General features: G+C 38.9%; 1 protein-coding gene across 1 annotated transcript in view; it reads left to right on the top strand.

Moving 5' to 3' along the window:
* The first annotated feature begins 2,796 nt into the window (after positions 1-2,796).
* The window catches only part of CD28 (CD28 molecule), a 31,263-nt gene continuing 22,048 nt past the window's right edge, over positions 2,797-12,011 (top strand). Inside the window, exon 1 of the mRNA XM_012738911.3 lies at positions 2,797-3,458. Coding sequence (XP_012594365.1) covers positions 3,404-3,458 — 55 coding nt within the window. The 5' untranslated portion in view covers positions 2,797-3,403. The remainder of the gene's footprint in view (positions 3,459-12,011) is intronic.

The raw sequence follows: 12,011 nt of genomic DNA on the forward strand, positions 1-12,011 counted from the left end.
AACAGAGGTAGTATACTTTCATGAAGCACAGTTGATTTATGCCTTCCTAGTGTCACTGGCCACTCTCCCCTTTTCTAAGTGACTCTACATGGGCTGTAATGAGACATTGTGTTAGATGACTTGCACCCCAAAGGTAATGCATACCCTTATCCTTTTGTCCTGGCACTGCTTAACCCTTAACTCAGATCAGTTTACTCTTCTGTAAAATGGGGATGATAATAACCTTCCCCACAGACTGCATATTAAATGAGATCTGGAATGTTAAGTTCTTGGTGTGTGAATGCTAGCCATTATTATTACTGGAAATATAGTAGAGTCTCAGTATCTTGTGCATTGATGGGTTTAAGGTCCTTATTTTATCTTTGTCATTTCTACCTCTTAGTATATGTGAATGCCATTGAGTTTCAAGAGTAAATGTGAAAGGACTCTAAAGAAATTATTTGACACATATTTTAAAAAAGGAATGCAAATATCTTTTTTAGAGACAGGGTCTCACTCTGTCTCCCAGGCTGGAGTGCAGTGGCTCAATCATAGCTCTCTGTGACCTCAAACCCCTGGGCTTAAGTGACCCTCCTGCTTCAGCCTCCTGAGTAGCTGGGACTACAGGCATGTACCACCAAGCCTTGCTAATTTTTAAAATTTTTGTAGCGATAGGGTCTCACTATGTTTCCCAGTCTGATCTGGGACTTCTGGCCTCAAGCGATCCTCCTGCCTCGTCCTCCCAAAGTGCCAAGATTACAGGCATGAGCCACCACACCTGGCCAGTGTTTCTTTTTATTTTACAGAATGAAAACCACATAGGGTTCGTCAAGCAATAAAATCAAATATACTTAGTTATTTTTTTGTGAATTTGTATAAGTCAACTAACCTCTCTGGGCTTCAGCTTCCTTCTCTGCAGATAAAGGGCTTAGACCAGGTAGGTGCACTGATTCTCTTCCAGCTGTTTCATTTGATTAAGCACTACCATACACATAACATTAACTAGATGCTATACAGTCATCTTTAATATGCTTAAAGACAGTTATTAACTCACTCTGCAGTCTTTTGTTATCAATTATAGGAAATTGTTGGCAGTCTTTATTTCTACTGTACATATTTAGTTTGTATAACGAGTCCCAGAGCTTTCGTTCTAAATCTGGATAGTCTGGTAGCATTAGAACAGGAGTGGTGATGTTGTAGGAAAGGCCACCCTGCAGTCTTTAAATTGTCCCCAGGAAGACTGGATAGAGGGTAAGAGCCCAGGAATGCTGAGTCAAATTCTAGAAGTGAATCTTCTCTAGGACTGGGGACATGGCTTTGTCATTTACCTGTCGTTCAGAAATATAAGTGAATCATTTCCAAGAACAAATTGCTCCAAAGGGCAGAAAGATGTATCATTATGGGAGTTTCACAAAGACTATGTTTGTGAGAAAACTGAAATGTGGACAAAGAGGGTCTACCAGGAGAGGAGATGCTTCTGATCTGTCATTTATCACATCAGCAGGAAGGGACATGAAGCCTGACTCCACTTACAGTGAGGTCAAAGATGGTCACCGTAGCAATTTAAAGTAGCAAAGAAAAAAAAAAAAGGTGAGAACACTAGAGTTTTGTTAAACAATTTATAATAGGATTATAGGATAGAATACTACACATCAGTCACAAATGATGTTTATAAAGAATACTTAAATGACATAGGGAAATGTTCAAGATACAACAGGTATACATCTGTCAAAAACTATAAGGAAAACATGATATTAAATATATAAAAACCTTAATAGACAAACAGATGTAAGCCAATGGGCCAGAATATTAACTGAGTTTACATTAGGGCAGAAAGAGTATAGATGAATATTGTTTCAATGTTTATATTTTTCTGAATTTTCTATATGAAATATGTCTTACTTTAATAATCAGAATAAACAGCAATGCATCTTTTTTTAAAAAACACATACACAAAACCCCAAACTAGGGTAATTATAAACATTTTAGATTATGAAGAAAGGAGGGAATAAAGTTACTGGAATAGTTTTGAGATAGCCATTGAGTATGCAATACCGACACAGGCCCCTGAAGAGGAGAGCAAAGTTGGCCACGCTGGTGGAATGTCCCCACCTGCAAGGCCTGGAAGTGGGAGAAGGGAGCAGGGGGTTGGCTATAGGTCTGGAGATGCTGCACTGGAGACTCCCTTTGTGCCCTATTACTTCACCCTTGAGGGACAGACAGAGCATGAGACACCAAGGTGCTTTTGGTGCCCTTATTGTCCTCTTAAGAACATACAATGTTTTTTGACTTTCCCTTTGTCTAGGGAACCTCGTCCTGATACCCAGCTGGCTGGGTGCTTGCAAGGTGGAATGTTTTGCAAAGTTCCTAGAAATGAGTTAGGGGAAGTGTGGAGTAAACTAAGCACTGAGCACTCAGTGCTCCAGAGGGCTACCTTATGTCCAATACAAATGTCATGTTCCTAATGTTTATAACTCCTTCAAACACTTAAGCAGATGTTTCTTAACGTCTCAAAATAATTCTTATTGTTGTCTTTTTCACAGTCTATCCTCATCCTGGGAAAACCTCTCCTCTGCAAGAAGCTTTTTTTTTTAGAGACAGAGTCTCACTCTGTTGTCCGGGCTAGAGTGCCGTGGCTTCAGCCTAGCTCACAGCAACTTCAATCTCTTGGGCTCAAGCAATCCTCCTGCCTTAGCCTCCCGAGTAGCTGGGACTACAGGCATGAGCCACCATGCCTGGCTAATTTTTTCTATATATTTTTAGTTGTCCAGCTAATTTCTTTCTATTTTTAGGAGGGACAGGGTCTCACTCTTGCTCAGGCTGGTCTTGAACTCCTGACCTCGAGCGATCCTCCTGCCTCAGCCTCCTAGAGTGCTAGGATTACAGGCGTGAGCCACCATGCCTGGCCTGCAAGAGGCTTTATTCCTTCTTTAGAACACTATTTGTCCACCCTTAACTCTCTGCTGGATTTCAACCACCCATTTTTCACAACTCTGATGCCCATCAATAGAGAATAATTCCCATGAACCCATCATGGACACTATTTTTCAGAGGAAAAAATAAGTCTAAAAGTCAACCTAGTGCAGTTGTGCATCTGTAGCCTCATCTAACTCAGGAGGCTGAGGTGGGAGGATCGCTTGAGCCCAGTAGTCGGAGACCAGCCTGGGTAACATAGTGAGACCCTGTCTCAAAAATAAAAAATGTAAAGTCATCAAAACAATGTAATATCCTGTGTGACATGTTGCAGTCACGATGCCTTGTGGTTTGAGTTCCTTGATCATGTACCCCTAAGGGAAGTAAGTTGGCGGTGACCGTAGATGACGGATGACGGAACCTGTCAGCCTTGGCAGGTGCGTCTTCAGTTCACCTCACACTTTGGGTTCCTCAGAAGGAAGGGCTGGAGCCCTTGCCCACCGTTAGGACCATGATGTTCAGGCTGCTCTTGGCTCTCAACTTATTCCCCTCGTTTCACATAGCAGGTAAATAATTTTAATTTCTTTCCTCTTCTAAATTTTTTTTTGAGGTCTTGTGACCAGCTTGATTTATTTTAAATTTCAAACAATCTGTGAAATTTGGACATTTGAAATATAGTTCTGGTCTAATATGGTAACCTGTTATTTAGAAACTCACTAATTCTTAGACTATAGTATTTTAACAAAAGTCCTTTGGAAATAAGTAAAATTGATTTAACTATTAGTTGATGGTATCTCAAGAATTTAACTTATGTGTTGTTTTTTTTTTTAATTTAAGAAAACTGGTACATATAAGGTTGGTTCTGAAGGCTCTGAATTTAGGCTGCCTGGGTTCATATTGCTGATCCAATTCTTACTAGTTAATCTTAGGTGTCTATTTAAACTCTCTAAGCCTTTTCCTTATCTGTAAAATGGGAATGATAATAAACCTCATCTCAAGGTCACTGTGAGGATAAAATGAAGTAATCCATGTGAAATCCTTAGCTCAATCAGTGCTCGGGCTAGCAAGATAAACGTTAGTTGTGATTGCTATGTCTACCCGAATTGAATGAGTGTTAGAACGAATCCTGGAGTCACCACCAAAGTGGGTACAATACCAATATTAATAAATTCGTTTTCTTTTGCAATTGGTGAAATCTATTTTCCTTGATTAAAATTCTTCCCAATGATGATGAAGAAGAGGATAATACATCTAACACTCATAGAGCACTTACTCAGAGCAGCACTCAATTCTCCCAGCTAGAAGGTAGATATCACAGTTAGCCCCATTTCAGATGGAGAGACCGATAGGTAGGCATGGCAAGCAATTTGTCCCCAAATTTGCAGGTTCCAGTTGTCAGAGGCACGGTCAGAGACACCTTAGTCTGACCCCAGAGCTGGTTCTCTTGCCTATTCTGCTAGTCTACCTACCATGATGTGGTTTGTAATTTCATAGACTCAGGTAAATCCAGGGTTAAAAAAATCTTTGGAAAAAAAATCACAATTTTCTAACAGAAAAAGCTTGTTATATTAGTGGGCTGGAGTAAGATGCTCATTCAGCTTGTTTTCAGAGTTAGAGAAGGACCCTACTTGGCTCAAAAAGTGGACTGATAGAGATTAACAGGCATGTTTAAATAAGGACAGGTATATTCTCCCAAAAGATACATTGAAAAGCCAGTATCTTCAATTTATTTCTTATTTGACTTGGAGGTACAGAGACTACATTATTCGTTGTTGTTCTTAAACGTTAAGTGCATGTACCCCAAAGAGTGTAAGTTCTCCACCTGAAGAAATAGTTACATATACACTTCTGTATTTTGTGGTCTGATGTACGAGTGAGCACAAGTTGTGTATGTTTATAAAAAGTATCAATATAATGAAAGACATGAGCTTGTGATGATATTCCCCAGTATTTGGTAGCAACAGTTAGAGATACCAGATATATTCTAAAAGAATCTTTAAAAATTATTTTTTAAATATCTCTAAAACTTATTTTTAAGGGATCTTTAAAATTTATTTTTAAAGAATATATAAAATTTCTTAGTTTATTAGAGAGTAAAGAGAAGCCTCACCCCAACTGAAAACTATTTAAAATTGGTAATTGTACACAAAATGGTTTCTGATGTGCTTTGTGGACATCTATCTCTCATTAATTTATTTACTCTCTTTTGAAGATTTTTTGGTAAGACTCAAAGCTTTATATTTTTTTCTTTAGGACATTTATTAAAAGGTGGATAGCTGAAAGGCAGTTAGAGAGTTCACACATGTGAAGCCTTTGTTTTCTACCTTGAAATACATTTACTTTTTAAATGCCAACTCACTTTCCTAAAAACTTTCAGGATTTGCTGCTGAGTGTCTATCTAATGATGAAGGAAAGAGATTGGGGTAGAGGGGACACTTCTGAAATGCCTTTTCCAGTAAGAAAACTTAGGAGAAAAAAAATAATTACAACATACAAAATTGTATGATCCATTCTAATCAAATGGTGCAAAGCCTTCTGTGTGCTTTTTGTTTTTCTCTCTCTGTAGTCACTCTGCATTAAGAAATCATAGATAAGGAAATTCCCTGGCCAAAGTGTAAGTGTCCTCCCTGGGATTGTGAGAAATGACTGTTACGGCTGTATTGAGAGGTGTGTATGTGTGCATGTGCGTGTATGAAGAACAGGTTTTTCCCCCATTAATTTAATAATTCTAACTTATTTGTTCACAGCATAGCTGAAAATACTTATTCTATGAAGGTTAAGCCTAACCTGATTCTTCATGATTTGGATGACACTGTAGAAAGATCTTTATGGCTAAATTAAAGTAATATGATTTAGGAAGAATGAGAAAAACTTAACTTAGACATGTCCTTTGCTAAAATCATGTGTTTTCTACCAGACTTGGGTAATTGTGCAACTGAGACCCACAGAGAGGACTTTGTTGGACTTTGGTATGAGTCCAGCTTGGAAGTACAGGCTCTTAAAAGAAAAACGATTTGGGATTGATGACATAATATGTAGCATTGGTTACATTTTTCAGCCAATACTGGTTATTTTTCAGCAAGCTAATTATGCAGTATGAAGACAAAAATCAGGACAGCACCACTTTTCCACGAGGGCGTTCCTTTTCATTTCTCCCAAACCTTAGGAAATAAAATGTCAAAACGGTCAGGGACACAGCTATTTCGCCCATGCTGCTGTGTTCCCGGCAGCACTCCTTTTTCTGAGAGAGGCACAGAAAGCAGGAAAATAACTGGTGTTTGATGAAAAGTCATAAGGAAAGCAAAGTAGATAGAAACCTTATTTTTACTTGAGTTTTCAGCAAATGACTCTGCTGAGGTAGCCGTATACAGAACAAAGTAATTTATTTCTTACGGTTGTGTTGCTGTAGGGCTGGGCTTGGGAAACCAGGGTAAGAAGATGAATTTAGAAAAATGCAATGTAATCAACAGAGTGCTGTATGTACACGACCTCTAATACACTGTGATCAGTTTTTCTGACTGCTAAAAAATCGACTGTGAGTTTTGTCACTTCAGGCAAATGACTCCACCGAGGTAGCCGTATAGAGAACAAAGTCATTTACTTCTCATAGGCTGGGCTTGGGAAAACAGGGTAAAAAGATGAACTTTGAAAAACGCAATGTAATCAACAGACTGCTGTATTTACATGACCTCTAATTCACTGTGGTCAGTTTTTCTGACCGTTAAAAAATTGACTGGGTGTTTTGTCACTTCAGGTAAATTTGATAGATATTTCAAAAGCATAGACATTGCTTAAGAATTTGTTTTCCTCTACTACCATGCCCTAGATAATATTTTTTAAAGGTAATCATCCAGCGAGGACTTTTACAGCAAGGACTGTAAAATTAATATCAATATATCAATTCCAGGAAATAGAATGAGTCATTGCCACAAATAGATTAGAAATAGAAATGAATCTGTGATTGTAACTCCGAAGCGCTCACATGCAAACCTTTACTATGGGTGGGGAGGGGCTCTTGCTGCCTCCTCTTCTTTAAGACATATACTCTCTTCCCTTTTAATGTCTCTTCTGTTTTTTCATGAGTGGAAAAATGCCATATGATTACCATTTGGCTTTTATCTTGTGTGGATATCTTCCTCCAAGTATTTCCTGCATGCAATGTGCTGACATTTACAAAATGAAAATTTTTTTATGCCACCAACATCCCAGAAGAAAATTCCGTTTGTGGTTTATCATCTCTAAAGCAATAGCTCTTTATTAACTAGGATAGGCATTGATGAGGATATGCAGTTCATTTCAGACTCTCCTGTCTAAAAATCAGAGGACAGGCACTCCTTCAAAGCATAATTATTTCACAGGGGGTCACTGCAAGGGACAAAAACCTTTTTCATCTTGGTTAAATTTTTGTTTGCCTTTTTCTTCAAGGAATTTATTACTTATGGAACTTCATAGAGGTTAGAACTTTTCTGCCTAGTAGATAGTTTAGCAGAACATTAGGGAAAATGACATCTGGGTGGTTTTGTGACTGACTGAAGGGGTCTCTGGTGTTTTAAACTGTGTTAAAGTATCTACGTCTTTTTAAAATGGTGAGTTTATTGGCCCTTTTTGGCTAAAACAAACAAAAAAAAACAAACAAAAAATCCCCCCAAAACTTCAGCCTGAGCTTTCTGTCTGAGAATCGTTGCATGCGAATTGGCTCCTGAAGCTGGGAGGAGGGTAACCCAGGCCCCACAGTAGAGGTGGTTGCGAAGTGAGTGTTTAACTTTTTGCTTGCTACTCTCATTTTGATGACTGCAAACGTGAGAAGAGAGGTGCACTGGATGGGATCCAGAGCTCCCCAGGGCTGGGTGCAGAGGCTTGCACCTATAGCCCCAGTTACCCAGGAGGCCAAGGAGGGAGGATTGCTTGAGCCTAGGAGTTGGAGGCTGCAGTTAGCTATGATTGTGACAGAGAACGCTACTCTTAAAAAAACAAAAAACAAAAAAAAAAAAAAAAAGAAAAAAAAAAAAAGAAAAAGAAAAGAGCTCCCCTGTCACTTGGTAGAGCAGGAAAAGAACATTTAGACTTCTTTAGCTTTCAATGCTAATTTCACAGGCATATTAATTTAGTCTGGTGTCACCATGCAGGTTCTCTGTGTTTCTGTTTTCATTGCTGGAAGAGATTTGTAAGGTGGTGCAGAATTTCTTACTTAACTTTGAGTTCCTTGTTTATCTCTGCATCACCATTATCATATTTTTCTTCGTCATTGTCTTCATTATCTTGGGGACTCTGGCTGACAAGGTAACCAGGTTTATGGTTCCTAATGGTGTCATTCAGAATTACTCACTCATAGTTCATGTTGGTCTCTGATCTAATCATGAGTCCCTTTCTGCAGCATCTGAACTACCTTGTTGGTTCACAATCTGCCATGTAATGTACTGATTATAGCACTAAATCATATTCATCCCCCCAATTCACACAGAAATCTGAATTGTTGACATATCTGCAAATTTTAAGAATGACATGGATTCTAGATTCCCTTGTTAAGAACTTAGGTGAGTGTTTGAAAATTTTTTTTAACTTGCTGAGAAGGTAGAAGGTTGTGCTTTTCATCGTTTGTGGATACTTGATGCACAATGAAGTATCACTACGTCACCAGAGATGCATTTGCAGCTTCTATGTCACCTGATGACTTTTTGATTTTGAACACTACCAGTTATAAGAGTGCATAATTTAATATCAGGAGGGCTCCATTTTTGATCCACAGACTCTATCTCATAGAAGGTAGGTGAGATGGGTGCATTCAAGGAAAATGTTTCCTTCCACCATGAGACTCCTGGGAGACTAAAACAAAGTGTTAGGTTTCTGATCTCTAAAGTGCCTGCCCTTTCTTATGCTTTGGTGAGACAGGTCCTCATTCATGTGCTCATTCAACAGGTATGTATTGAACATCTTCTATGTGCAAGATACTAATTCTAGATTCTGTCACTGATATAAGATCCTATTTTGAGCTTCAAAGAAGTAAAAATGAGAATTGTGAAGTGTTCCTAGAAATTTTCTCTTTTAATTTAGTGCCATTGTGAATACTCGTCTGTACATACTAATTGATTTTATGAAAATCAATTATAAGAAGAAGCATCTAGAGAATTGTTGAATTCAACCACAGATATTTGGAGATGGGAGGGAATTTAGACATCTCTCAATTTATAGAAAAGGAAATTGTGTTGATGATGGTTCCTAGAAAGATGACATTGCAGAGTTTCCTGGCACTTCTGGATGCTTTTAGGCTGGACCCATCTTACTTATCTATACTCTCCTTTCATGCCTTAATATAAGACCCTCAACTCCAAGACTGCAGCTTTCTTCACTGTCCCCACACCTGTACTCTCCCCCTTTATGACCTTACTGAGCCTGTTTCCCTCTTGAAATGCGCTCTCTCCCCCTTTCTGTCCATCCCAATCCAACTTGTCTTTCACTTTAGATCTTTGGTACAAGACTCACCTCTTTAAGGACGCTTCTCCTAAACACTTCAGCCTTTACTGGGGAACTGTAAGGGGAGTTCTGGAAGTGTAGCTCAATTTAACAAATATCTATTAAAGTTCTCTTATATTTTAATCTCTATTGGAGTCTGGGGGAACATAAAAAGAGGAAAAGGAATATAAAGACTTAGCATACAACAACAGCTTGTGTAATTAAGTTCTCTTTGCTTTCACAGACTTTATGGTTTAGTTGAGAAGGCTATATATAACAGGATATAACATTTGTAATTAGATAAACGATAACACTTGGCACTTCCCTACCTCACCGTGCTATTTGGTGCCTTAATGAATTTATGTATATTATTCTTATAGTCTGGAATGTCCCTTACACCTCTCACCTGATGAAGCCTTCTCTGAGAACCAAAATGGTAAAGTGAGGGACTTCTTTCCTCCTCAAAGTTCCCCAAATTATTGTGTTTTGACATGTCTACTTTTTCCACTAGACTGTGAGCTCTTTTAGGGCAGGATCATGTCTTATTCATCCTTATAACCACCATATTAGGCACAATGCTAGAAGCATGTAGGTATTTAATAAATATTGAAGAAGGAAATGAATGAATTAGGAAGCATAAGAGGAATGCTCTGGTAAGATTAGTGTAGAATATTAAGTCTTTGTGAAGAGTTGGACATTGATCTGGACAGTAATGGTGGATAGAATTTAAATGAATGATATTAAAAATAATTGTTAGCTGACATTTATTTTGCACTAATAACATACCAGACATTGTTCTACAATATATGTTACTTCAGTGATGGATAAACTAAAAGCCCTGATTTCACAACTATGTAATCTATCAGTGTAACAAAATCACACTTGCAGCCCATAAATGTATACAAATAAAAATCATTTAATCTTCCCCCAAGTCCCATGAAGTAGTTCCTATGACGACTACGATTATGCCATTTCATAGATAGGGAACCTGAAGCACAGAGTGTGTAGAGCAACTCGCCTGTGGTCATACAACTACCGAGTATATAAATCCAGATAGTCTTGCTCCAGGATTCATGCATGTTCTTACCAACGCTGTGTTGCTGCAGGAAGGAGAAGCCATATTAATAAAGAAATTAAACCAGGAGTACTGTTGTTTCATGTTCTTGGAACAGGTGGCAAGTCTGAATGTGTGGAGGCATGAAGTAGGACAGAGACAGGTTAAACAAAGAACTGAATACTCATAACACAAGGTCAAGCTTTATTTTCCAGGTCTTTTTAGTAGCTGAACTGGGTAAGAAGAAAATATGTACGAATCCTTACCTGTGGAATGAATCTGAAGTCGTGGGAATGGATACCTGGTTGAAAGGAGAGGGTATAACTGTAGAAAAGCAGAGAGCTGAGCTGAATCTGGAAAACAGCTCTGCTTAGGAGTCAGCTGAAGAGCATGGTTAGTGAGGCCAGAGGGGAATGAGGCTAATGGAATGTCACTAAGGCCAAAGCAGGAAGGAGTTTCAAAAAGAGACAGTGGTTAATGGCAGTACATGTAAGAGGGAAAGAGAAGTGAATAATGGCTTGGGATTTGGCTCAAAAGAGGCCAGCTGGGACATTGGAGTTGAGGCAGAGTCATGGGGAATAAAGTTAAGACATCACAGGGTTAAGAAAAAGTGAAGGGTGACAAAACTGAGACAGTGAAAAAGAAGAGGAAATAGATAAGGTGAAGACAATTATATTACCTAAAATGTCCCATGGTATTTTGCATGTGGTAGGTATGTAATAAATGTTTGCAATCTGAAAGACTTACTTGGGTTTGACATGTGGCAGGAGCCAAGTGCTGGACTTGAGTTTGAGTGTGTGTGTGTGTGTGTGTGTGTGTAGCAATGCAGGGCTAGTGGGGAGAGAGGCTATTAGGAAGAGGGAGAGGAAAAAAAGAAAGGTGGGGCCATTTTCACAAGGAGATGGGGAGGGAGATTTGGTACATGGAAGATGGGAGTACTAGGAGGAGGAGGATAAATCTCTAAGATGATGAGGAGGAAGAGAACAGCTTTATAGGGACGGAGATATGTTGGGATGAAGCTAGGCTAGATGAGTGATTCCATGCTGGTAAACCTGAGATTAAAAACTGCTTTGTTAAGTAAATCAATAAGTAAAAACAATTCTCTCAGAACGGGTCATAGTGTTAAACTTGTATCAACAAGGGCCCCTGGGATAATACATAACTTGACTTTGAAGCCTGAGCCCATGTTTGTTTTAAATTCTTGCTTAAGTCCTCAAAAATACACAATATGGCTGGGTTGACCTCAGCTCATGGCTGCGATAATAGGATCACAAGGTTCAAACCAACCCTGCCCACATTATGGGCAGGGCTCCAGTTCCAGTCAGGGATGGTAATCTCAGTATGTCCCTGTGTGTTTCAGAACAAGGATGTGGCTGCTTGACCTTGGCTTTGGGGAGGCCAAATCTGCTATTTTTTTTGCCCTGTTTTTTTCAAACTTAAAAGCTGAAGTCAAGGATTTTTCAAGGTTGGGGGTATGATTAGGAGTTTTAGTCTCTCACGCTGTGACATAATTTTTCTACGCCACAGTTTCCTCATCTGATACATGAAGAGGTTAGACTAGAGGATATCTCAGGACTGTTTCCTGGCTTAAAAATGCTCCTAAAGTGGAATACAA

Source organism: Microcebus murinus, chromosome 8 (assembly GCF_040939455.1).
Source record: "Microcebus murinus isolate Inina chromosome 8, M.murinus_Inina_mat1.0, whole genome shotgun sequence".
NCBI lineage: Eukaryota > Metazoa > Chordata > Mammalia > Primates > Cheirogaleidae > Microcebus > Microcebus murinus.